Source organism: Sordaria macrospora, chromosome 2 (assembly GCF_033870435.1).
Source record: "Sordaria macrospora chromosome 2, complete sequence".
NCBI classification, from domain to species: Eukaryota; Fungi; Ascomycota; class Sordariomycetes; order Sordariales; family Sordariaceae; genus Sordaria; species Sordaria macrospora.
The window spans coordinates 4,009,813-4,035,642 of record NC_089372.1 but is presented as its reverse complement, the minus strand read 5'-3'; the positions used below and the strand labels follow the sequence as shown (position 1 = coordinate 4,035,642).

General features: G+C 51.5%; 6 protein-coding genes across 6 annotated transcripts; 4 read left to right on the top strand and 2 right to left on the bottom strand.

Annotated features, from left to right (window-relative positions):
• Positions 1 to 42: 42 nt before the first annotated feature.
• Positions 43 to 2,850, top strand: SMAC4_02572 (uncharacterized protein; the record flags this gene model as incomplete). Its single annotated transcript, XM_003352089.2, has 3 exons — positions 43 to 508; positions 568 to 626; positions 688 to 2,850. The coding sequence occupies 3 exons, from the start codon at positions 43 to 45 to the stop codon at positions 2,155 to 2,157; spliced, it is 1,995 nt and encodes a 664-aa protein (XP_003352137.2). The 3' UTR covers positions 2,158 to 2,850.
• Positions 2,851 to 3,177: 327 nt separating this feature from the next.
• On the top strand, positions 3,178 to 5,743 carry SMAC4_02573 (uncharacterized protein). Its single transcript, XM_003352090.2, has 2 exons — positions 3,178 to 3,568; positions 3,637 to 5,743. The coding sequence occupies exons 1-2, from the start codon at positions 3,325 to 3,327 to the stop codon at positions 5,427 to 5,429; spliced, it is 2,037 nt and encodes a 678-aa protein (XP_003352138.2). The 5' UTR covers positions 3,178 to 3,324; the 3' UTR covers positions 5,430 to 5,743.
• Positions 5,744 to 5,908: 165 nt separating this feature from the next.
• Positions 5,909 to 8,314, bottom strand: SMAC4_02574 (uncharacterized protein). The gene is made up of 3 exons (XM_066089798.1): positions 8,085 to 8,314; positions 6,820 to 8,012; positions 5,909 to 6,731 (listed from the first exon to the last, which is right to left on the bottom strand). The coding sequence occupies exon 2, from the start codon at positions 7,912 to 7,914 to the stop codon at positions 6,883 to 6,885; it is 1,032 nt and encodes a 343-aa protein (XP_065946193.1). The 5' UTR covers positions 7,915 to 8,012; positions 8,085 to 8,314; the 3' UTR covers positions 5,909 to 6,731; positions 6,820 to 6,882.
• A 492-nt stretch (positions 8,315 to 8,806) lies between these two features.
• On the top strand, positions 8,807 to 11,001 carry SMAC4_02575 (uncharacterized protein). The gene is made up of 3 exons (XM_003352092.2): positions 8,807 to 9,748; positions 9,857 to 10,161; positions 10,242 to 11,001. The coding sequence occupies exons 1-3, from the start codon at positions 9,582 to 9,584 to the stop codon at positions 10,604 to 10,606; spliced, it is 837 nt and encodes a 278-aa protein (XP_003352140.1). The 5' UTR covers positions 8,807 to 9,581; the 3' UTR covers positions 10,607 to 11,001.
• A 135-nt stretch (positions 11,002 to 11,136) lies between these two features.
• On the bottom strand, positions 11,137 to 12,431 carry SMAC4_02576 (uncharacterized protein). The gene is made up of 2 exons (XM_024655478.2): positions 12,129 to 12,431; positions 11,137 to 12,062 (listed from the first exon to the last, which is right to left on the bottom strand). The coding sequence occupies exons 1-2, from the start codon at positions 12,180 to 12,182 to the stop codon at positions 11,271 to 11,273; spliced, it is 846 nt and encodes a 281-aa protein (XP_024511361.1). The 5' UTR covers positions 12,183 to 12,431; the 3' UTR covers positions 11,137 to 11,270.
• Positions 12,432 to 12,700: 269 nt separating this feature from the next.
• Positions 12,701 to 15,940, top strand: SMAC4_02577 (uncharacterized protein). The gene is made up of 2 exons (XM_003352094.2): positions 12,701 to 13,907; positions 13,968 to 15,940. The coding sequence occupies exons 1-2, from the start codon at positions 13,220 to 13,222 to the stop codon at positions 15,671 to 15,673; spliced, it is 2,394 nt and encodes a 797-aa protein (XP_003352142.1). The 5' UTR covers positions 12,701 to 13,219; the 3' UTR covers positions 15,674 to 15,940.
• Positions 15,941 to 25,830: the final 9,890 nt, after the last annotated feature.

Genomic DNA, 25,830 nt, shown 5'->3' with positions numbered 1-25,830 from the left:
AAGTACCAGGGTACCTTTCCGCTTCTTTCGTCTTCCAGAATGATGATTCTACGACCTCGTAACCACTGTTGCCTCTTGCAACAATCACTGAGATATAAACAACGCCCCGATAACCTCCTCTCTGCTTTCTTTCCTTACCAATATACAAAGTTTTTCGGCACTTTTCGGTCATCACGTCGAGTCTTTTGTCGTTCTTTTCCTCGAGATACCCCTACTACCAGTAATACCACGCTCCGACACTCGAGTACCGGTACCACCAAGACCCACGTCACTCGCCTCAAACTAATTCGCAAAATGGATGTCCACCTGCTCGTCTATGACCTCTCGCGAGGTATGGCGAAACAAATGTCTGCTGGTCTTCTCGGTTTCCAGCTAGACGCCGTTTATCACACCTCGATTCAACTAAACGGGCGGGAATATGTGTACGATGGCAACATTGTCTCCATCATCCCTGGGTCTTCGCACCTTGGCCGGCCCTTGGAGGAGATTTATCTTGGAAAGACTGAGTGTAAGCATCATGTCGTTGGATACCATTAAAACTCCATTGCTGACGAATGATGTATGAAGTGCCCATGGAGGTGATTGAAGAGTATCTAGACTCGTTGAGGGAAATTTACACAATGCAGGTAGGTGAAAATAGAACCGGCTTGCTAAACTGGTGACAGCTACTGACCACTTTCGCAACAGACATATGATCTCTGGACACATAACTGCAACAATTTTTCCAACGACCTTGCTACGTTTCTCCTCGGAAAGGGCATTCCCGACTACATCATCAACATGCCCCAAACGGTGCTCAGCTCGCCTATGGGACAGATGCTGATGCCCATGCTCAACCAGCAAATCCATGCCAACAAGCGTGGCGGTGGCATTCTGGGTATTCAGCAAAACACCCCTGGAAGCACGTCTAAGCCAAAATCACAACTTCACCACCACGAGGGCAAGGTCCACAACGTCACCAGCCTGAAGGAGCTTCAGTCTCTTTTGGAGAAGTACCAGAACTCGTGTGCCGTCGTCTTCTTTACTTCAGCAACCTGTCCACCGTGCAAGGTGCTTTACCCTCTATACGACCAACTAGCAGCTGAGCTGGGGGACAAGGGTGTTTTGATCAAAGTCGATGTCTCAGCTGCCTTCGACGTGGGAAGCGCTTACTCGGTCAGTGCAACGCCTACATTTGTGACGTTTTTGAAGGGCAAGCAAGAAAACCGGTGGAGCGGTGCAGACCGAGGAGCGTTGCAAGGGAATGTGCGTCTTTTGGTTCAGATGGCGTGGCCGGCTCACGCCCACCAGTCTCTAAACCTTCCAACATTTTCGAACCCGGGCACAAAACCGGTCCTCTACACCAAAGTACCGCCTCTGGAGAAACTGCTCACCAAAATGGGCTCGGACGCCCAGAACCCGGCAGTGCAGGGTGTTAAGCATTTCATCGAGGCTCGATCGAAAGACGGGCCTGCTGAGGCAACACTGCCTGATATGGCTGCCTTCACAACGTTTGTGCGCCATTCGATCAACAACGTGCCAACAGAAACTCTCTTTACGGTTGTTGACTTGATGAGAATCGGTCTCGTTGATCCTCGTTTTAGCGGATATCTGGCCGAAGAGGTGGTACACGGTACCGTCACGGCGCTTCTGGAGCACGTCAACGACCTGAAGGAGTGCCCATACGCTCTTCGATTGGTTACCCTGCAAATGGCATGCAACCTATTTTCCAGCCAGCTCTATGCCGACGAGGTTCTCAGCAACGACAAGCTGCGAACTCCCCTCACGCAGCTCGTCTCGTCCAGCCTTCTCGACGATACTCATAACAACGTGCGGGTAGCAGCGGCGTCTCTGCTGTTCAACATCGCCTTGGCAAACAGTCGCAAGAGACAGGATGGACCGGGTGACGTGCTCCCGCAGGACGATCAGATCGAGCTGGCAGTATCCATTCTGGAGGCCATCGCCCAGGAGGAGGCTTCGGGCGACGCGCTGGAAGGTATGCTGTTGGCCTTGGGATATCTTGCGTATCGGATGCCGCTTGACGGTGAGCTTTCGGATCTGTTGAGAACGATGGATGCTGAGAACAGCATCCTGGAAAAGAAGAAGGCATTCCCAGAGCTGAAGCTGATCGATGAGGTCGGGGGCGAACTGTTGGGCAAAGGATTGAATACGCCGTAGAGAGTGGTAGACGGCGTTGGGTGACCATGGCATGGAATTATTTACACCGGTACGGGAATTTGCGTGTTGTCTAGCGTTTGGGCGTTTTTGCGCAGGGCGTTATGTGGTTCTGGTACACGGTTGTTATCGTTTTTAGAGACATATATCTCGGGTGGCGGCGTCTTGGCCGCCGAATCTTGCATCTAATATCGTGATGATAGAGAAATATCGAGGAAGAATCTGTCCAATCATTTGTGGTGTGTATTCTGGTGTTTGCTTTCTTTGATGCCCATGAACCTTGAGATACTGTTTACATAGCTACCGTACTTCGTCATCAGCTTTGAACTCTTGTTTTGATCTTTATTTTCGAGAGGAAAAACCGCACTATTGACCAGAGAAATACATAAACCTGATCTGGACGTCACCAGCCTGAGTAACTGACCAGTGAAGGAAGCGCGATCCGGTCTCGTTGGTTTTGATAAACGAGCTGCCCTGGCCCTGGCAGGAAGGAAGACTCCGCCCCGAAGCTGCCAAATGCACGTCAACAAGATGCCCCACTAAACCCCTTGCAGAACCCCAATCTTGGCACCTGTGGTACACGATCTCTGGTAAGGCAGGTGCAAACGCACTTGCTTCCCGAGATACATGCATCGACGAAATGCTAGTCCTAGCTCGAAGAATCGAGGAAGAAAAAAGCATAGAAATTTCGGGGAGCTGTTTTGTAAACTTTCAATCCTCATCGCTGCCAGAAGAAGTCGCCATTTTCACGCTCTACCACCACGAGCCTGTATTGCCTTATCGGTTATTTTTAACAGCACCTGAGTCTCCCCGGATTCAGCGCTACTGCAGGACACCAACACATCCTTGGTTTGCCCTGGCAACTGCAACCCAGACACACCCTCCTTTGCATTGTAAACATTGGCCGATCCCTGCTCCCTTGTCACCAAAAGCATCTGAACGTGGAAGTCGTGCCGTGCCGTAGGGCGTAACGGATCTTTCCCTTACACAGGCAGTTGTCACACAGCTTTTACAGCTACCACAGCAGCGACACTACTACCTCCTACCTGGACCTCACCTGCCTTTGTCAGTCTGTGGGTGAGCATCCAGGTTGGTGGTATTCAATAACCAGCACCCCTCCCCAGCTCTCGCCCTACCCTTGTACTCGACCATTCGTGGATCGCATCTTACATGTTCAACTTTCTCCAACTGCGATTTCGCAGCACCATACTCGATATACAGGATACTTTATACGAAATATCTTTGGAACCGCGCCTGATGCCGAACTCTCTTGACGTCCGTCAGCGGCAGACCCGCTCCGATGTCTCGACCCCAACTTTACGACCGCGAGATGGACCAGCGACTCCTTTTGTCCCCAAGGACCCTGGAGCGAATGTACGGGTGGTGGTGAGAGTTCGGGCGTTTTTGCCTCGCGGTACGTTATATATCTAGTCGTTCATTGGATCAACAGACACTCCCGTGCTAACACTTATACCTACACAGAACTCGAGCGCAATGCTAAATGCATTGTTGAGATGGACCCGGCAACAGAACGGACAACCCTTCTGGTTCCTCAGGAAACAGACCTCGCTAATTCTCGAGGTGTCCGGTCTCGTAGGGTACTGGAGGAGAAGTCGTTTACCTTTGACAAGAGCTTCTGGAGTCATAATACAGCAGACGAGCACTATGCGACCCAAGAACACGTCTACGACAGCTTGGGCGAGGAGTTCCTCGACCACAATTTTGAAGGGTACCACACCTGTATCTTTGCCTACGGTCAGACTGGTTCGGGGAAGTCTTATACCATGATGGGAACGCCCGATCAACCCGGACTCATCCCCAGAACTTGTGAAGACTTGTTCCAGCGCATTGCTTCCGCCCAGGACGAGACACCAAACATCAGCTATAATGTCAAAGTCAGCTATTTCGAAGTTTACAATGAACATGTACGAGACCTTCTCGCCCCCGTCGTGCCTAACAAGCCGCCATACTACCTCAAGGTCCGCGAATCTCCTACCGAGGGGCCCTATGTCAAAGATTTGACCGAGGTTCCCGTACGAGGACTTGAAGAGATCATCAGGTGGATGCGCATTGGCGATAGAAGCCGCACAGTAGCCAGCACCAAAATGAACGACACCAGTAGTCGCAGCCATGCTGTCTTTACCATTATGTTGAAGCAGATCCACCACGATCTGGAAGCAGATGAGACCACAGAACGCAGCAGTCGTATCCGCCTTGTCGATCTGGCTGGCAGCGAGCGAGCGAAGTCCACCGAGGCCACCGGCCAACGCCTCCGTGAAGGAAGCAACATCAACAAGTCCTTGACTACTCTGGGCCGTGTCATCGCTGCACTGGCCGATCCGAAGTCAAGCGCAAGCCGCCCGTCTTCTCCTGTAAAACCCGGAAGAGGAAGAACACCCGGGCCAGCCAGCATAGTGGTCCCTTACCGTGACAGCGTCCTCACCTGGCTCCTCAAAGATTCTCTTGGCGGAAACTCCAAGACCGCCATGATCGCTTGCATCTCCCCCACCGACTACGACGAGACACTCTCGACGCTCCGATACGCCGACCAAGCCAAGCGCATACGCACCCGTGCCGTGGTCAACCAAGTTGACGGCCTCAGCACTGCCGAGCGCGACGCCCAGATTGCCGCCATGGCCGCCGAGATCCGCCAGCTACAGTTGGTCGTGAGTGATAGCCAGACTCGGGAGAAGAGCGCTCTCGACGCCGAACAGCAGCTTGAGGACTACCAGGCGCGCGTCCGAAACCTGCAGCAGCTGATGGAAGAGAAGAGTCTGGTAGCCGAAGGCAAGATCCGGTCTCTCCAAACGGAAAACGAAGCGCTGCGGTTGCATCTCAAGTTGGCCCTGGAGAGTCTCCGGAACCCTATCAAGGTGTCTTCGTTCCCCACCACCGCGCTGGCCATGTCTTCGGAGGACTCGACCATGCCGCTGATGGCTATGGGCGAGGTTAGTACCGCTCATGGCAGAAAGACGGAAAATAACGTAGTGTCAGACGACCCCTTCGTCGACAGCGGCAATGGTGTCACTAGTGATGATGATCAAGGCCTCATTTATGAACATGATGATGATTATGACACTTATGAAGAGGAGGAAGAAGAGGACAATGACCATGGAATTGATCTTAGCGAAAAGGCTCATGACATGGACGAGTATATGAGTGGCTTGCTCAAGGATTTGGGCATGTTTAGGCGCAAGATCGGGGATGATAAGACGAGGTTCCTGGACGAGTTGGGCGTCAGGAAACCGCTGGGGGTGAGGACTAATATCATATGATGATGGAGGTTTGGTCTGGGACTTTGATTCTGCGTATTTGTAAGACGGATGGACAGATGGATGTAATAAAAGTAAGCAATGGAAGGAAGCAAGCAGAGAGTTTGTGGACGGCGTTATGAACGAACGGCAAAGGAAAGGGATATGGGGCAAAAGCCACGGCAATGACTGGAGTCTGGTTGGGACAAAGGCGCAGCGCGGTACGGCATCTAGTTTGAACTTGACAGTTTTTCTCCTGATCATGGCCTTACTATTCCCCAAGGTAATGTACCGGTTTGCATCTGACGCGGTTCCCTGTTTTCCCTTTGGATTATCTATACTAGTACTTCTAAAAGTCCTATTCACGTATGTTGCTTGCCGGTTCAAAATGGGGTGAAGCAAGCATAGCATGGCATAGTCTACAACTTCCACAATTGACTTTTCGGGTTTCCGATTGTCCATCAGTGGAACTTGATGATGAGATACGGTAATAGCGTCCCGCACTTGCCAGAGTTGAATATTAGAGATGGTCTGGAGTTGAGGATCGATATAAGGAATTAGTTTCCCATCGACTATTACGTTTTCCTTCATGTCCAATCCACTCCATCTAATATGATACCTATTCCCCTCCGCTAAACCCCTTCTTGACGATGGGAAACCGCGGGTTTGCACACAAGATGATGATATGTACGGTTTTTGTTCAGGCGGTACCGGCGGCATACATTTCCCAACAACATAACACCAAAACCAAAGGGGAAGACCTATAAAACACAACGACGTTACGCGCCCAACCATATCCATGTCGATGGTGATAATGATGATGATGGGTAGGTGGGTATCCACACTCTTAACTTTTGACGCCCCGTTCCATTTCCTACCATAGAAGGGTCATGTCTTGTCATGTCTGAAAACATGACAACGATTACCAAACAACAACCGAAACAATATGCCTCCCCGACTTTCCTTTTCCCATTCATTTCCCAGTCTCTCCTGTCTCGTGCCGCTGCCGTGGAAAACAAAAAGGAATACCTACTCCGACTAACGCCATTTATGTTACCATATCGTCATGTTGCAATGTTTGAACATCTGGTTGGGGATCGTTGAACAAATCGGGTAATGCCGTATTCCTTGTCGTATTGAAACGCCACACTTTTTTTTTTTCCGTTTCTCAGTAGCTTCGGCGATGATGTAAAACACTGGATATCATTGCGACCGCTTGTCGAGTTGCTTCGGTTTGTGTGATCCTCCGCTCCGCTCTGCTCTGTACCGCTCCCGTGATGCATATCCAGATGTCGTTGGGCGATACAAGATGAACTAAGGTGGTTTCTGCATGTATGTATGATTTGTTACTTATTTTAACATCCAACAAGCAGCAGCAGCCCAGCTTTGTATCAGTCGGGAGGAGATAAAGTACCTTGGCCTCGTCTCAAGACAGGAGAGGGGGAGATATTGTCTTTTTCGGGCCTACAAGACCCTACTAGTCACGCTGCTTCTCGTAAACCTCCAGGTATCCTCCTCCTTCTTCAACACTAACAGCAGCTGATCGGCCTGCTGATCCGCTCTGGCCCGACTGACTATTCACCCAGTCCTGCACATTCTTCTGCGATTGTTTGGCCCCCAGCCTGCTGAGCGGAACCAGCACCTTTCTGTTGGGCGTCCCAGCAATCTCGGTGTAATCCCCCATCATGGATGGCTGGTCGTTCACCCAGTTTTGGACATCTTGACATTTCACTGGAGGGGAGGGACTGTTGCGTCCTTTGAGATCGGTTCTCTTGGTTGTTGCTAGTGTTGCTTCCATCAAAGAGGTCCCGGTAGCAGGAGCTTCGCTGCCTGATTTGGTCCTTGGAGGGGGCGAGGGCGATTTGGGAAGCTTAACTCCTTTGCTTGAGGAGGAGCTTGGACCGTTCGTGCTGTCCGCGGATGCTTGCGAGTCTGGGCTGCCCTCCCTAGCGTTGTCTCTTTCCAAGACTGGGATCTTGATAATCCGGGTCTCTCCCTCGGAGCTGCTGCTACTGACGCTGCTGCTGGCGCTGCTGGCGCAGGAGGAAGACGAAGCTCGGCGCTTCCTGTCGTTGGTAGTGGTGGTAGTGTGTCTAACCTCGACCGGCTCCGAGATGAACGGCTCAGCATCGCCATCAATAATACCATCCCCGGCGAACGGTTGCCCGTTGGGCATGACAATCTCCTTCTTCGGTTCCTCCGACTCGAGCACGCCCGAGTAGAGATTCATCTCGATGACCTGCGTGTCGACTTCCTCGTCGTCGTCGATCTCAATTCGAGCAGCCTTGGGGTCGGCTGCCATGAGCTGCTGGGTCTCGCGATTCGCACGGGCCATCTCCTCCAGGAAGCCAGGGAGTTTGCTGGCAAGGTCGGAGTTTCCGAATGTCGATAGGTCGAATCGCATATCGGGCTTTTGGGCAGGGCCCGGTTGGGCGTTTTGGGGACGAAGATCAACGACGTCGTCGTCCATGGCATCGGTAGGCTTGGGTCGAAATGCCATATTGAACATTTCTGAAGAATTTGAGAACCGAAGGCGATGCGTACCCCGATTTGACGATTTGATGTGATGAGAATAAGAAGAGGTAGGATGTTAAAAGTTTCTGAGCACTATCGGGAAGAAATGTCAGTGGGAAGGTATGGAATGATAGTAGAAGGAAATTCTAGGTCTGGAGGTCTTACAGTAGCACCGAACAATTTCTAACTGGAATGTCTTTTTGAAAAATTCCAAGGCGATAAGTTGCAAATAAAAGTGGTGGATGCGAAAGTTCCTGTCTATTTCCAATTCCCGGGAAAGTGTTTGCAAGAAATGGGTGTCATGATGAGAGGATGAAGGTCATCTGAACATGGCCTGGCGATGACTTTTGAGTTGATATTCAAGTAGGTGGATACCAAAATCCTGTTTGTCGGTCGGACTGCAGGTGCGAATTCCTAACTGTGCTCACTGTGCTTCAGCGCGGTGCCTTGTTCGTTCCTGTAGGTACGTTAGTGTATATGGACAGCACTAACAAATTGGTATGGAACACCACATTTTAAACTGTTAAAACACGCTATCAGGATGCACTTCCCAGCTGCACTTACACCGGATGAAATGATAATGGAAGCTACGGGCATACATTTAACATCACCTTTCTCCGCTGTCTTCAATGAATGTTTTCATATGAGTGGAATTACATATTTGTGCATTGCCTCTATCTACCCTTCTCTACTCCGCCTGCATTGAGCACTTTACCCAACATCTTCATAGACCATTCCCATAAAGCAGTAGCAGAGCCATGGGTACCTGGGTTAAGGTACCTAGTCAAGGATCGCCATATATACTGAAGGCCCAAGATAGGGAAGTAAACTACAGCTGCCTTTCAACGTCTAACCATAAAAATACACACAGATACATATCAGTACTCGCCGGCATAGTCATGATTTTTGATATCGTGGGATTTGGCACAATGACCCCGGTTCCCCGCATCCTCCACAAAGATGATTCAAATTCCGAAAGGTCCCTCTCGTCTGGGACCGTTGAAACGACTTCGAGCATGTGTGGACGGATCTAGCTTGGGAGCTCATGATGCGACGTCTGCCAGGGCGGTTGTTGGTGATTGAAACCTGGGGAACATTGATCCTGTCGCCTCCCTGACACCCCTCGTCAGCTGGCAGTGATAGTGTTTCATGTCGTTGGTCCGGAACGACACAGCGTCCAACTGATGGAACGCGACTAAGAGGTACGGGAGCGATAGCCGCCGCCTCATTGTTTTATCATGACCTCAAACTTTCTCCAACTCTGTCTCTTTATCTGTTCATCCGATATTCCTTCCCATTGATCAGCGGGACTTATAATCTCACAAGTCTTCTTGGATCCATCATTTGTTAACAGTGACAAGCCCAACAAAGAAGCCAACCAGCGTTGGTCATCACATTTCGAATCCTCACAAAATCACAAGCAGCGTGCCGTCACGGACTTCCTATCACAGGCTCTCAGCCCCTCCCCCTCACTTATTGCTTATGTACCTCTAGGGGTCAGGTAGCCTCCTTAACCAGCCATTGGAAACACCACTTTCTCGGGCTTCCCCTTTTATCTCAGTACATATATATATCTGTCCCTCCTCTCATTCAAGCCCGATTGGAATTGCGGTACCTTGGGTCATCATCAAACTCCGGCATCACTCACATTATCCCGGAACAATGTCATCAAGACCAGGTCTCTCCACGCGCGGCCCCTCCGGCCTGTCGCAAAGTACCGATGCAAACGTGAGCCCACCATCCACAGATCGTGGTGACCTGAAGCGCAACTTCCTCAAGTCTATGCGTCCTTTGCCGACGCAGCATTACTGGAACGTTTGGTTCGATAGGTATGTGTGAAACTTCTGTCAGAGTACCAAGCATCCGCGTACCTCTACTTCTCCAAATAAATTTACATATTTGCGATGTAGTATCCTCTAACACATTGCCGTAAATAGACCTGATAAAGACCAGAAGTCCGCCGCCGATGGTAACTACCACTCGAAGCTGGAGCAACTCGGGTCCACGATCGAGAGCGTCCAGGATTTCTGGCGCTACAACAACAACATGCCCATTGACAACATCAAGATGCGCGAGTCCATCTACCTGTTCAAGGCCGGGTTCAAGCCCATTTGGGAAGACCGCCGCAACATTCTCGGCGGTAGCTGGACTTTCCGCGTTCCCAAGGCCAACGGGGCTGATTTCTGGACCCGCGTGCAGCTCCTTGCTATTGGTGAGGAGCTGCAGGATGCGCTTGAGGAGGGTAAGTTTTCATTCCAATTTCTCTCTCATGACATCGTGAAAATATCGTGGTGCTGACACACAATGACAAACATGAAAAAGGCGATCAACTCTGCGGCGTAGGCCTCTCAGTTCGTTTCAACTCCCACCTGATCTCCATCTGGCACCGAGACGCATCCAAGCAGAAGTCCGTCGATGCCATCCTTGAATTGGTCCTCACCAAGGCGATTCCGGACGATTTTCCCCAACTTAAGCCGGATAGCTACTTTTACAAGAAGCACTCGGACCATGCGGGCTTCAACCCCTCCCCGGAGATGCAGGCAGTTCTGGACTCGCAAAAGGCGAGGGAGCAGCAAGCTGCCGCCGCTGCTGCGAAAGCTCAGGCGGAGGCGGCGGCCCAACAAGGGAGCCAGAGCCAGCCGGAACCACCCCAGATTGTTGAGGTGCCGCCTTCGGGAGAACGATGAGCTGGGAACCATGAGTAGTAGATATGAAAGACGGTTGTGGCTTTATGTGCAGTGAGAAAGCTGCTCTAAGAGCTTCTTGGGAACCGGTGAAAACAAGGACAGTACAAGAATGCGATCCGGCAGAGGGAAAAGAAAGAAGGGAAGAAAAGATGGACGGGCAGGTGGTGAAACAGGCCGAATCTCGCAGGGAAAAACAGTTACGGGATACCGGACAACCGAAAGTTTCAACTCCAAGATCCAGATCGTTTTGGTTGGTTATACGAGGGACGATAAAGTTGGATAAAGATCTGCATTGTCTTGGGCGTTGTATTAGTTTCATGTATTAGTATGGCGGGCGCATCCTTCTTCAGTTGTCAAAAGATGCTTTGAAGATATCGTCAAGTTAGTTACCTGTGCCTTTGGTTTCGTGTTTCGTGCCACATGTCATCGCAATGAATCTCTTCAAGCGGCCCAAGTGACTCAGCCGTAAAGCTTCCATATGCATGCATCATCGACTCATACCTAAGCATACGCGATTTCGCTCTTTCTGTCGTCAACAAAGCATTAATAAAAATTCATAGGGTATATCCTCTCCATCTAAGGCCTATATGTACACCCGCTCCCATACATCCCTCTTGTCCAACATGCCGTGGCACGACCCATTTGAAAATACAACCCGCACCCTTCACAACTCCTTCTTTCTCTCTTCCACCTCCCTCCTCGCCAACCTTTGCTCCTCCCACTTCTCCCACCCAGCCTGCGGCAGATCCTCCTCCACAACTAGGTCCCTGACCCGGAACCACCTGACAACGGGGAAATCCAAGATCTGCCCCAGCAAGCCCGACTGCCGCACCACGTGCGTGACCACAAACCATGCAACCGCGCATAGCGTTCCCGCTCCGCAGCCCACCAGCACCTGCTTCTCCGTGTGATAGCCCAAGTAAATGCGACTCCAGGCCACAGCGCCCGCGAGCCCCAGCGCGCCCAGGCTGGCGACGAAGCGGTGGGCGAAGGACCAGGGCTCGTGGGCGTAGCGCTCGAGGTCGGTGGCGCTGTCGGTTAGGGTCTTGAACAAGCCGACGTTTCCATTCCCAGGACCATTTGTTGTAGTAGTATTCCCATTCGTAGCCTGCTTCTTTTCCTTCTGCTTTTGTTGTAGCTGTAGCTGCTTCTCCTTGGGCGTATGTCTCCCCAGCAGAAACAGCCCCACCGCCACGGCCCAGAAAAACGCAAACTGCGCATGGCTGCTCGGCATCCCGTACCCTTTGCCACCCGTCGCGTGTATCCTGGCCGGCCGCTCCTCCTTGATCAAGCGCTTGAGCGCAAAGTTGGCGGCCTCGCAGGCGAGCTGGCCGGCGAACATGAGTATCACTTCGGCTTCGCGGGTGGACCAGATCAGAGTCGCGTAGACGACGCAGAGCGCTTGCGGGACGAGGGCGAGCCAGGCGCAGAGGAGGGAGACGGGGTCGTCTGGGTTCTGTTGAGCAGAGAAAGAAGGGTTAGTGGAAGCGGTTTGGACTTGTAGGGGGCGAAGAGAGCGTACATAGTAGACATGGGTCAACGAGAGCGAGGCGAGAGGTGTTACGTCGTCGGCCATGGTTGTGATCTGGGAGGGTAGGTAGGTACGCGCGGGGTGCGCCGTGGGTGGTCAAGGAATTGGGTTATAGGGAGACAAGGAGAGGTTAAGATTGCATTTGAGGATATACGACAGAGATTCCGCGGTATTGCGACTTAGATACGGGACAAAGGTACAACAACAGCCGAAGCCGAGAAGTGGTGATGGCTTCAAATTGTGCGGAGAATGTGTTGTTACACATGGAACAAGGAACCGAAAGCTTGAACGAGATGGCACTACGTAGAGTGGAACCCAGCCAATCGGGAGCTTGCAAAGCGGAGCCAGCCCGTTGGAGATGGCGTTGTTCTGGGCTTCTGCGGCAGCAAATGGCAGTTAAGGCTCAGCACGTCAGGCTACCATTTTAGGGTCATGCACTAACAGATTTCGCTGGCCGTTGATTTGCCAAGAAGGGGACGACCACACCACCGGCGCCGGCAGGCGAGTCATCTGGGGTCGGAGACCCGACGGCGAATCTCCGTTACTCAACAGTCAACGACCATCAACCTTCAAATCGCTCTAGCATCACCCGACGGTGGGAAAAGATATTTCTTACGAATTTGCCTCCCTTTGCCTCTCATACTTAGCCTTACGGATTATCAACGCGGATACCGGTCGGGATATGCGACTAATAAATGCAACGGACTTCCCTACTTCTCTTTTTGCATGCACTGGTTTATTCTGAACGAGAGGGATATTTCCATCTGCTTCTGACAAATCTATTAACTTGCTTTTCTTCCACTAGCCATTTTAGCTCTTTCTCTTAGCATTTCCGTCTCACAAGTTTAGACGTAAACTCCGACTAAAGACACCTTTAAGCTCCTACAGCCTCATCCACAACTCACAAACTCTTCATCGGAAACGAAGCTTTACTGCATGGCTTTTCAGAGTCTTCCCTCAAATCGAAACTTTCTTTTCTCTCATATCTGCTACAAATCGTCCAGGTAGCAACACGGGTGGGCAACACCAACCAAAACACCACAAAGATATATCCTCAAGTCTTGGCGCAACATCGCGTATCGATGGCCTCCTTCAACTATGATGACTTCGACAGCCCCCGCGATACCGAGCTCAGCTCTCTCATAGCCATTTATCCCGAGATCCAACATCCTCGCCCAGATGATCCCTACGCCATCGCCATCGATATTCCCGTCAACCCCACCAAGCCAGTTCTCGTCTACTACCCCGCTGCCGCGGACCCAAACACGGACCCCAGGGCGCAAGGAAACACTCAGCAAAATGGAGTGAACCACGTCAATGGAGCTGCAAATGGAGGTCCTTCGAACGGTGCGGATCGTGTGGGAGGAGCAGGTCCGGCTGAAGGCGCCGGCGCCGGGGCTGGGGCTCTTGATCGTCATGAGGTAGCCCACTTGCCTCCCATCCACCTAGAGATCATCTTCGGACCCGACTACCCGGCTGAGAAACCGCCGGTTGTTACCATCTCTGCGGACCCTCCGTGGCTTTCCAAGGAGACCATCAAGAGACTCGAGGATGATGGGCCGCAGCTGTGGGAAGAAATGGGTCGTGATATGGTTGGGTTCACGTACATCGACCACATCCAGCAGGCAGCTGAGAATGTCTTTGAGCTTGTGGACGAGAAGGGGACCTTGGAGGTTGACCCACAGCACAGGATCGCTATCATGGATTTTGATATCCAGGCACGTCGGGCAGCGTTTGAGAAGGAAACGTTCAAGTGCGGAGTGTGCTTAGGTACGTGTTTATCGTGTTATATCGTGTCATAACGAACGACTTGCTAACGCACAATTACAGATCCCAAGAAAGGCACGGTCTGTCACAAGATGATCGATTGTGAGCACGTTTTCTGCGTGGAGTGTCTACAGGACTTCTACAACAACGCCATCAAAGAAGGTGATCTCGCCTCTGTCCGCTGTCTAGCACCAAACTGCGCCAAAGAGCGCGAACAAGCAGCCGCTTCGTCTTCAGGGATCAAGAAGCGGAAGAAGCCCAAGACGCACCTCAGCCCGAGCGAACTTCTACAAATCCCACTCGACCAGGAGATGGTGAAGCGCTTTGTCACGCTCAAGTACAAAACCGAGCTCGAGTCCGACAAGAACACCATCTACTGCCCGCGACAATGGTGCAACGGGGCTGCTCGATCCAAGAAGCACAAGAAGCCGCAAGGGTTAGAACTCAACGATGACGCCGAGGAGGAGGACGAAGAGGAGGAAACGGGGGCCAGCGGTGCTTCGAAACCCTACAACGCGACCGAGCTCCTGGCCATCTGCGAAGACTGCAACTTCGCCTTCTGCTCTCGGTGCAATCAATCTTGGCATGGCGAATTCGTCCGTTGCCAAGCACCCCGAAAGAACGAAGAGCTCACAGCCGAAGAGATCGCTTCACTCGAATACATGAAGCTGCACACCACCCCCTGCCCGACATGCGCGGCGCCTGCTCAAAAGACGCACGGCTGCAACCACATGATCTGCTACCGGTGCCAGACGCACTTCTGTTACCTCTGCTCAGCGTGGCTGGATCCAGGTAATCCCTATCAGCACTTTAACGAGATGCCCGGCGGGAGAATCACCGGGTGTTACCAGCGACTCTGGGAGTTGGAACAGGGCGATGGCGATGATGTCGGCTTGGCGTTCGAAGGCGGTGCTGGTGCTGCTCCGCCAGGTGCTGCTGGGCGTGCTGGTCCCGGAGGAGGAGGAGCGGCAGTGGCAGGCGCACCCGCACCCGCAGCAGCAGCGCCTCCCGGGTTTGGAGACCTACCGGAGCAACAACTCATGGAGCTGCTGATGGCAGACTTGGAGATTGAGAGCGACGATGAGGAGGACGCTTTTAGGGTACCGCCTCCCTTTGGTGAAAGAGAGCTTAATAGGCAACCTCAAGAAGCCATGGGAGCGGAAGCGCAAAACCGAAACGGCGCAGGAAGAGGTGAAGTCGCGGTTGCGCGTGAAGGTCCTCTCATCCTACGGATAGATGGAGGTAATCAGCCGGCAGGAGGTCGTGGTCGTGGAGGTGCTGGTGCTGGTGCTGGTGCTGCTGCCGCCCCCAATGGCCCTGCCGCAGGTGGTGGCCGTGGAGCAGGAGGAAGAGGAGGAGGAGGTTGGGGAGACAATGCCCGAGGAGGACAAGGGGCAGGGGGAGCAAATATTCGGGGACAACATCAGAATCGAGGAGGTGCCCCGAACAACCGGCATAATAACCGTAACAACAACAACAACCACAACAACGGTGGCGTCGGTGCTGGTGCGGCTGCCAGAGGAGGAAACAGAGGTGGTGGTGGTGGTAATGGTGGTAATGCGGTCAGGGGTAATGTGGGAGGCAGGGCAAGACGTGGTCCTAACGATCCCAGGATGGACTTTGATAATCCCAACAATCCCGATAACATACAGGTCAACGTTCCGGACGGGATACGACTCGATCCGCAGCAGGAGGCGTGGATTAGGCAGTTTGTGCACCTGGCGCTGGAGGATCAGGAGGACTTGCTATTTGACGATGATGACTGGTAGTCTTTTTTCGGTCACTCATCACTGAGGCAGAAAGGAACAGAAAAAGTACAGGGGTCATGAAACTGATAATGGCAATGTCTATAAACTAGAAAAAGTCTGTACAGCGGAATTGGGGAAAAAAAATCCCATTGTTTGTGTTTCGTTGGCTTTCATCAGCGGCATGCTTCTAAGGAAGAATGAAAGGGAATACGTTAGCTACCTCTTCCTTGCATACCTGGACTCCCAACGGGAGCTCCTCATAAAAACTTTGAATAAAGATTATACAGCGTTTTTAACAAATGTTTGATAATCATCCTCACAGCTACGTACCCAGCTCGTGCATGACAACAGTACACGGATATATACAATTAGGTCGTCTTGCCCAAAGAAAACACATTCATCGTCTATAGTTTGCAAGGTCCTTACACTTTTCAATATTATCCTTCAAATTGCTTACGTACATTCTCTAACTCTGCCATTCCACGATTATTCTTCCTATGCTCACCCATGGAAAGAGAACTTCCTCTCGTTGTAATATATCCCGAACCAAATTTTGAATGGAGCTGGGTTGATGCTACGCACGTGCCTACCTAGACCTAGTGTACTCTTCCTAGTGTCTTGCACACACACATACCCTTCGTGTTCCGTTTTAATTCTACGAATACCTACTAGCTCTGGCTACGTTGAAGGGTCTGTTTTGTTCGTGCTTTCATGCGAGTTCAGTTCATATGCTGTCATGGGATAGTCAGTATATTAAAGATGAGAGTGTAGCTTCTATTCATCTTGTCCGTCCGGAACGATGAGTACATACCAGCAATCGGCCACTTGATCTTCATCATCTTGTTTGTTCGTTGGTGGAGGAAAGAAGTACATAGCTCAGAAACACACATTATACCTCCAAAAACTTTCTTAAAAAAAAGAAATAAACATCATCACAGAGCATCAGCATCAGCGCGACCGGAACGCGACGCTGTCTTTTCGGTCTGTCTGGTTCAATTTGGTTCGGCTCAGATCAATGTCTCCCCTCCCTTCTTGGGTGCGCGCTTCCCCAAGACCCCAGCCGCGAGCTAGCCAGCCTTCCTTTCCTGCACGATACATAGTTCGGTTGGATGGTTGGTTAGATGGTCGGAGGGCCGGCTATATATGAGTTTCTATACATAGAATGTTCCTGTATATCTGTCTGTCTGTCTATCTTGATTTGATTTTGATGGGGGGTTACACTAACTTTCCTGTGGTCTTTTTCTCGTCTCTTCTATGCATAAGGTATAGGAAATATATATGACCTCTTCCCCCCAATCCATCCCATCCATCTATATCGGCTAGGCTAGGCTACCTACCCAAAGGAAGGGAAAGGAAAGGAAATAAGCAGTGTGATAGACGTACAGATTAGACAGACGCATACACATATGATTTACATGACATGGCATGATACCTACGGTATGGCATTCCGTGCGCCACGCAAGGCACGGGAAGGATGGATGCAATGGATGGATGGATGGATGGATACCTAGAAGGTAGGTTGTATGTGGAAGCGAGGCGAGGCATACGATACATACCCATACCACAACCCAAAAAGAGGGAGAAAGTGAAGCGAGGGGAAGCCACGTATGCCTTTTAATCTCGGGATTTTGTGGTGGGCAATAAGGAAAGGAACTGGAATTAAGACGAAGTGAAAAAAGCCGAGGTAAGCGCGCCGTTTGTTCATAATGATTTGTGATTCTGCACGAGAGGGTTACTATTTCTCTTGGATGGATTATATGATGGTTGTTAGGTACACAGTGACAGGTCCTTCGTTCTCGTTCGGCCGGAGCTCATTTCCGATAATCCGGGTCACCAACCCGGGCTTTCTTTTGGTGTTACATCACTTCACTTCCTTTCCTTTTTTACTTGATCATGTGCGTTTGTTTTCATGGGTGAAGACAGACCTGGTAAGCCATGAAAGTTTTCACTGCAATCATCGCAGTTGTTGTGGCCGCTGAGTAGTCCTGGCTCAGCTCATCTGTCTAAGCCTGGACGTACTCCTCCTGGTGTTTTTCATACTGGCATGTGAGTAGGAACTACCCTAGGTAGCAGTCAGCCAAGGCACTCGCCAAGAGAGGAGAGACTTCTAAGAAAGGCAGGAGCTTTTACCTACCGCAATAGACGTCTGTCTGTGAGTTCTATCAATAACTTGCTTTCAAATTCGTGTTCAATATTTCACGTCGGTAATAGTAAAAGCCAGCCTCTTAATCCCATGTCATCTCCGCGAGTGAAAACTACCCCTCAAGGCCCTATATACTAATAGTTAGCCAACTGGGCCCGTTAACGTCGTGACGCAAACTGACTGACAGTCGTTTTCGTGTCTTGTAGTAGTCAAAGACGACTCGGCTGTTGCTGTGCCAGTGCCGTGAAGATGGACCCCGGACAAGACACTACCTACCGTGCCATCCCGTCCAATTGCACACTCTGCACCCAGTTAGTGTATGATTGCGGGCACGGATGGATAACCTAACCTACCCATACGCAACGCTGTGGCTTGCGGGTTGTTGCCCATCCCATCGTGACGAAGGTAGGAACAGCAACAACCCTAGCATGCTTGCTTGCCATGTTTTGCTCTGCCATTACCTCACCATAGACTTCTATGGTTGAAACGGGCTGACTAGCTGGATGTTAAACTGCGGCAGGAGTCGAGGGGAAGGGAGGGACGAGGAAAGGTACGGAGAGGGGTGTCCTTCCAGTGTATGTGACATCCTGATGTCCACTCACAAGTCACACTTCCCACTCCAGACTTGCCTCGTAGCCAGAAAATGGGTGATGGAGGGTGTACTGCAACCGCTCTTCTCCCTCAGCCTCTCCCCCCCCCCTTTCGCCATGTCTCCATCCGCCCATCCACCCACCCGTAATTCCATACAACCATCCATCACCACCCACCCTCCGACATGACCCCTCTCCCACCCAAAAGCGTCGCCCATCCTTGCCTTTCCTGTCCGTCGTAAAGGCTCCCCGAGTCCTTGTGGAAGTCCGTGTGTCTACGGTGACCATCCTCTCTTGTTCTGTTTCTGGTTCCTGCAACTATGCCCATGCATTTTCCTCCGATAGCAAGGGCCACTGGTGTAGTGTAGTACAAAACGAGCTGGTTTCTGGGGTCTCGGTCCATTGCTAGTCAGTTCATAGGAGACCTCGAAGGAAAGAAAGGGGAAATGATCATGCCCACAGACCACAAGCCAGACTAAAAGCAGGAACAGCCAAGACCCCCAGTTTCCAGTCTTCTTTTTTTGGAGTTCCCACTGTCACTTCCAGGTTGGTTGCTCGAACGATTTACCCTTTGGTACCCCCACTGAGCTAGTATCTGTCACAACGGCTTGATGGGACAGAAAGGGTCTTGTCACCGGCAGAACAACCCCTAACAAGCCTGGTTCCGTTTGATTCTCGGCGATGGTGGTTACATAGTGTACCCCATCAAGACATCTGGAGATGAGCAGGTCAAGGGCAGTTGAGCCGACAGACCGACCGAGAGAACCGAGGCCGGTGTGCTTGTGTGTTTTCGATCCCTCAACACGCCAGGATGGGGAACAAGGCCATTGTTAGGCGCCTGCCTAATATGTCCAACTCAAATCTTACTCTTGCCCTGTTGTGCAGAAGGATATCTCATAGCACACCGTTGTTGTGAGGCCGTTCCATTTCGGTTTCTGAGTGCCTTGTGGAAACGAGGGGGCGTGCCGAGGGTGTGATTCCGTTTCAAGCAGAAGGAAATAAGAATGGAAAGAATGGCAGGGTGGTATCCGAATGGATATGAAAGAAGGGGTTCGAAAGGTCAGCCAGAACTATACGGGACAACCGTGCTTGGCTCTTCAATGCTGAAAGACGCCAGGGGCTCTTAGGGTCGTCGCATTTCGGTAGCTGCTTTCCGCAAGCGCAATTGAAGACCCCAGGGGCTGGCCCCGGAACCCTGCTGCTGGCGGGGATGAGACGATCAAAAAAGGTCGCTGGCGCGCCACCAACTTCACCGCTAAAACGCTAGTGTGTCTCCGTACCCATCACGCTATAGCCCAGTGTAAGCCCCTACACGTTAGAGCCCCTTCATACTCGGCAACTGAAGTCTTCTGCTGGAAACGAGAAACGCCATAGAGGTAGGCAATAGGTATGCAGACCACAGAGAACCCCCTAGAACTCGGCTAAGAAGCGGCAAGCATCTAGATGTTAGCCATGGGTTCAGAAACAACGATCGAAACATGATCAAAGTTGAATGATGCCGGGCAGGGTGTCGATGGAGCTAGTCACTCCCTCCCATCATGAAGTTGGCTAGATTTTTGGTCCGAGATCCGAGAGTTGAAACCTGGTCTTTGTTGAAGACAATGAACCCCTTGTACTTCTGTTGCTTGCACCTTCCTCTTCGTGGAAACGGCCAAACAGCTTTGCCAAATATCACGGAACTTCTGGGTTGACGGACGCAGTTGAACCGTACGCACGGTAATATGGAATCATGTGAGATGACTATCCACCCAGATCCAGTGTCGTAACAGGAACATCAGCATGCTGACAGCCCGTCTCACGACGCAGAAGTATGTAATTTCTGCAGCAACCTGTGACAGCAAGGACAAGGGCCCGACTATGGTCGTAGTAAAGGCCTTGGCTGCTGGTTCGGGGGAGCTGGGGAAAGGGAAATGAGAAGAGAAGGGGTTAGGGTATTGGGCCGGAGAGCCAGCCACAAAGCCACTTGCTGGTGTAGAGAAAGCGGAGGGCAGGCGTTGGTAGGAGGCCAGGAGGCAGCGTTGCACTTGCACCCGTCCTTTACAAGAAAAAATGTCAAGATCGATGATCCCATGTTGTTGTAGATCTGAAAGGTAGCAGTTATCCGCGGCACTGGTCGGTACGACACAGAAGTGTAGCAACTGCAAGAGCCCAACGCCGGCGTTGGGACAGCAAGGCCCTTATATCGATATCCCTTATCATCACTGTGACATCTCATAAACCTGAGCCCGCAGAATATCAGACCGGAGTTGAGCCATTGGAGAAGCGAATAAATGCTTGAAGAGGCAGCAAGTGGATATGGTTAACGTGAACGATTGCCCAAGCATCGAAGCCCCGGCGTTGTCGTTTCCAAATACTTTGGATACCATGGTGTACTCAGACGATGTGGTTCCGGACCCCCAGGCAGTACAGTGTTGGGCTCAAGAGAAGGCAGTTCGCCCTGAGCTCACTTTTGAGTGGGTCGTCACCCCTCCGAAAGGGCTAGGCGCCGGAACAACGGCAACGGAGACGACAACGACACATCGTGGACTTGCGTGCACTACCAATTTGAAGTACACTATTAGCTGATATCTCGACTTCTACGCTTGCTTGGTCTGGGAAGCTTACTTTCCCAATAGAAGCCGTTGACTGGGCCTTGATTTGTTTTTCTTCTACTTGACCTTTTCTGACGGTTGATGCCATGGAGTACCCTCGTGGACCGAAGACCTCAAGAACCAATTCCGGGTAGTCAAAAGCGGAAGGTGAGTTAAGGATCGAGGGCGCCACACCTTGTTCTGCTTCCCCTGCACTCTCATTGGTCGGTAAAAGTATTACGTCGCTGAATCGGCCCTTCCAGGCTAAAGTCGGATGGCTTTGGAGTCAACTTCCTCCATGTAATTTCGGGACCCATCTTATACGGGCTGCGCGAGCCCCCAGATTCGCTAGGATGTGGTGGCATCCCGCAAAGGGAGCACCTGCATGGGTCTATTCAATGTCTTGAATGACAGGAAGCTCGCCTAGCCATGCTTGGCTTTCTGAGCTGACTCTGTTGAATGTCGATACTGTTGTTCCAACTGCCCAATTCAATAGAACAGTCAAGCACGTGGAAGCCTGACGACGGATTCCAAAGACGATGTTCCGACAAGCGAGCGCAGCGCCGCCGAATATCGGCTCGTCTCCCAATCAGCTGCTTTGAGTGTCGGCGCTCGCGAAGATAAAGAATTGGATCTGTTTTGGAGGGCAAAGGTGCGGAAATCAAGAAACGCAGGTCGCAATGCGCAATACCCGGAGCTGGTTGATGTAGAGGTGGCGATTGCACTGCGAAAACGACGTTTGTAAACCAGCCCAGTATGGTAGGGCATGATACAGCTTGGTAACTTGGAATGTTCTTTCCGCTTTCCAGAACGCTTTCCCTTATTGCAGATTTGCAGAAGCCAAGGGAAGACATCGTGGTATAGAAATGGATGGACACCGACCAACAAAATCAATGTGATCCGGTACCTTTGAACCCATAACCTGCCGATGTCCTGTCCGGCCGCGGACATGCATCTTTCATGTAAGTAATCCTGTGTGTGACAACACAACAAATATCAAGTTGTGTGCCTGCAGTGATGAAAATTGGCGAAGGGACGTTGTATCGCCCGTCGTTGCTGTGGTAAAATGTTGTGGAGGGGGGGGGGGGGGGGGGGAGGGTGAGCACATCGTAGAGCCCGTCGGCCTGCCAGATCCAGCATAGCTTCTGCTTGCTGGCTCATAATTGCAGATATGGATATCAACTCCTAGCCTTCCAGGTTCCCTTGTGAAACCTGTTCGGAATCTGCCTGTTTTAATCCATCGTATGACCCAAGCAGGCAGTCGCAGGATAAACAGACATAGTGCTAACAGAGGCGCCTTATATCTCCTTGCGGTGTGAAAACGGCTGTTGTTAACGGGAGTGGCGCCGATCCCTCAAATTAGATGTCCTTGTATACGGTATGTATGAACCGGACCACAATAAGAATCTTGATGGCCGGTATTATCGACGTTGAAGCTTGAGGTATGCGACATCTCGCGGCGGTGGGCAGGTGCGCCGACATATGCCTGCTTATATTTTGGATGCTAGTCATATGGCTTTGGCAATTCCCGACCTACTGCGAGAGTCGTCGGTATGTACTGTGGTGAGAGACTTGCGAATAAGCAGTCCAATGCTGCCTGTACTGAAGTTGGGTAATGCGTTTAGTCTGGAGCCAAAAGTTGCTGGTGTAACCTTGCGTCGAAGAAGCCCAGAGATAGAACAAACCACCAATTTGAACGGTATCTTTCAGGCGAGCGAAGGAGTCCAAATAGGTACGGGGGTAAAATACCGCGTTACAGCACATCTTTGCGACCCCTCTCAGAGCCATGCCGTCAGATTATCGTGCTGCATAGCGGTTTGGATGATTCAGCGATGACATTTGAGGGTTGTTGCGCTATGGTCCATTTCTACCCCTGGCGACGATGAGGAGCGGAAAATAGCGGCAGGAAAGACTTCTCGATTGAGCCGTTGGTTCCACGGTGGAGAAAGAGATCTTCATCTGAATGGGGCCTTCTTCTCGGAGAGGGCTGCTGAAACGGGTCTAGGTCAATTGATCCTTGCCGAAAGATTTGTAGCAAACCATCTCCGCCAACCACCGTACTTTGGTGATGGCAGTGACTGGCATCTGATGGATGTACCGATGTTTCCATAGAGCATCCCTCGGCCCAGCAGCAGAAAAAGGCAGCTTGAAGGTGGCCAATGCTCTATGGCTTTGGTCCAAGGTTCCGGTGCTTGTTAAAACGAGTAATATTCGAAGTAAGGCTGGATGGATCAACTTGATTTTGATATCGGTACACAGTAAGCGAAATATGTGATAAGATAAGGTTGTTTATCATCTCGATTTCACACTTTTAGAAGGTGATGTTGATGATGCACGGTAAACACACTGTGTACACATAACGGAAAAGAAAGCGCGGTTCCTCGTTGGCTTTCTGGAAGTGGGTCCCGGGGAATTTCTGGCCGTGAAGTGGATGTCCGTCTGCCGTCCCTGGACCTTCGTCCATCCAGCAGGCGGCAAAGGGTATCATGCGAGAACGAGAACATCGACTTTTTGGGTGGTCTATTCTTTCGGCACCCAGGCACCCCACACGGAGCCAAGAGAGGGGGTCCGGCGTCAGTGATATAGTGTAGGCCACTGACGAGGTTGATGCGAGACCGCGACTGGCAGGGTGTTCTTTGACAGCTGAGTACCTTGACTAGTCACACCGAGCAACTCCATGAGTACGGCATTGTATGGTGTAGATATCGCCGTAGGTGTCGTCCACAGCATGGCCTTCGAGTAACAGTAGTAAGATCTCTGCCGAAGACTGAATCCCATGGACGTGATTCGTGACATCGTTGTCGGATGCCAAAATCGTCGGAGGGATATAGTACCTCCACGTGTGTGTACTGAGCATTACGTTCTGGGTGGTGACCCCAAACGATGCTCCCACACTCTGTGGCTGCCGCGGTGCGTACGGTGTGCATCGCTAGAGAGGGTGAGAGCGAACTTGGAACACACAGGGGTTATCGTTCGGTTCTAGCTATAATGGCCAGTTAATATAGGGCATTGTACTGGTTATGTTAAGATAAAGAGCAATGGGGACAATCTCGGTCTGCAGCTTACATAGGATATTGACGCGCAATCCCAGTTGTGCCTTACCTACAATTTCTAGTAGGCAGGTGAAATTGCCTCTCTCCTAAGGTCGCTTTTGGTGGAGAAGTTTTCAATCTTAGCCTCTTTGGTCACCGATAACGTATAACACTCAAGTGGTTACATAGTCTGTCGACCAACCGAAACAACGTCCGGAAAAGCATAGGTGTTTGACGGTGTGTGGCAATGGCAACTGAGTTTGCCATGTGTATGCCAATGAGGTGTACTGCGTACCTAGTTTGGTCAGATAGATGTACGTGTGTATATGTAATGTAGCGGTGGTGGCTTGCCTCTAGGTGCCATTGCTGCGAACGTTGTCTTGATTCAAGTTTCATTCGGGGTTAATGGCACGGGTATGGCATGCAATGGAGTCCTGTTGAACAAGCAAGCGAGGCCATTGGCTCGAGTATATCAGGGTCGACAATATCAAGACTTTGGACCAGGGCCCTCTCGCCGGGTAGCGTACTGAAGGGGGGACATCGAAAGAGTTGTCAGTCAACAGTCACACTCTCAAAGTATAAACGGAGATCCTGTCTGTCATTTGTGATTCGATGGCATTTGGCGACTCGGATCAGTTGCCCTTGTCACTGGGGACGCCGGACTAGCTCAAACCTCAAGGCTGCCAGGCTGACATCCTGCAAGGACACCCCGTCGAGGCACAGAATCTGGCAAATACAGCACTGGAGCTTTGTCGCGTTGATCATCCACTGTGTCGTTCTGGACATTGAAAGTTGGGGCATCTAGAGGATTTTGACTGTGGACTTATTGCTCAGAATACGGTAGTTTTGGCTGTTGTGGCCGTGTACTGCGTAACTGTGGCATCTTCTGATCAGATGGGCCGGGCCGTGTATGTGGGACGCTCAGAAACAAGTCCCATGCTCTTCGATACGTACTCCGTCCTCCACGGTTAGATGAGTGGTGTGCGGCGCTACAGTATTGGTATCCGTCCAGTCCGAAGGCTCGAACGACGTCGTGATGCGGATAGGTAGGTAGCATCCGTCCCCGGACAGATCTTGCAAAGCTTCAACTCTGGTCCCCTGACTTTGCCCAAAGCGTAATCGTGACTGTAACGTTCGCCCAATGCACGGCAGCGCGGTTGCAGACCACAGTGGTAGCGGAGCGGGCAGCCACCGGCCAGTGCCATACTGCCAGTGGGGTGTGGGAGTGGTGTACTGCGGTTGTACTGTGCAAGTAGCTCCTCTCCGGCACCTCTAGCCAGCCAGCTAGACTAGGTAGGCTCCGTTTCCTGGTGGTTCTCATGGTGGAGGCTTCTCTTGGCTGGCGCTGGCCCTGCTACGCAATACCCAGCGAGCCCAGGTGTTCTGTTATGTCCTCAACGGCAGTGGCAGAGTGGTACCTGCCAGAGATGTTGTGTGCCGTAGCGTAACATATACACACACCAGGTTTCTCTGGCGGTCTCTCGAGGCTTGACGTGGTGTTGAGGTTGTTTGGCCAGAGGTCATGGTCTTTGTATCTGGTAGGGGCGGGTGGATTCGATTGCTTTCAAATTTTGCCCGCTCGACCACTGTCACTGGGATATTGTTCAATGACTGGCTCTTGCAAGACAGTGAAAAATGTCCGCGGATTGATTGGGTGACAGGCGGCTTTGGCTCTGAGGGTCTGGCCCTGCCAGGTGCGGATACCTATCTTTAGTGTGAAGAAATGCCTGAGGGAAAGTGACCTCGAAACATAAACCCTTGTGATCAAGACGGGAGGTCGGGGGGTCTGCAACTCGAAAAAGCAAAGGCTGGCTTTTGGTCGCTGATCGGGGTGTTCGTTGAG

Excerpts from the sequence above, each read along its gene's own strand:
- SMAC4_02576 (XM_024655478.2), bottom strand. The coding sequence starts at position 12,182 with ATGGCCGACGACGTAACACCTCTCGCCTCGCTCTCGTTGACCCATGTC. Across the intron at positions 12,063-12,128 it reads CGTTGACCCATGTCTACTAT|AACCCAGACGACCCCGTCTC; the intron begins GTACGCTCTCTT and ends TCTGCTCAACAG.
- SMAC4_02575 (XM_003352092.2), top strand. The coding sequence starts at position 9,582 with ATGTCATCAAGACCAGGTCTCTCCACGCGCGGCCCCTCCGGCCTGTCG. Across the intron at positions 9,749-9,856 it reads TGGAACGTTTGGTTCGATAG|ACCTGATAAAGACCAGAAGT; the intron begins GTATGTGTGAAA and ends TGCCGTAAATAG. Across the intron at positions 10,162-10,241 it reads GCAGGATGCGCTTGAGGAGG|GCGATCAACTCTGCGGCGTA; the intron begins GTAAGTTTTCAT and ends AACATGAAAAAG.
- SMAC4_02574 (XM_066089798.1), bottom strand. The coding sequence starts at position 7,914 with ATGTTCAATATGGCATTTCGACCCAAGCCTACCGATGCCATGGACGAC.
- SMAC4_02573 (XM_003352090.2), top strand. The coding sequence starts at position 3,325 with ATGTTCAACTTTCTCCAACTGCGATTTCGCAGCACCATACTCGATATA. Across the intron at positions 3,569-3,636 it reads TCGGGCGTTTTTGCCTCGCG|AACTCGAGCGCAATGCTAAA; the intron begins GTACGTTATATA and ends ATACCTACACAG.
- SMAC4_02577 (XM_003352094.2), top strand. The coding sequence starts at position 13,220 with ATGGCCTCCTTCAACTATGATGACTTCGACAGCCCCCGCGATACCGAG. Across the intron at positions 13,908-13,967 it reads CAAGTGCGGAGTGTGCTTAG|ATCCCAAGAAAGGCACGGTC; the intron begins GTACGTGTTTAT and ends GCACAATTACAG.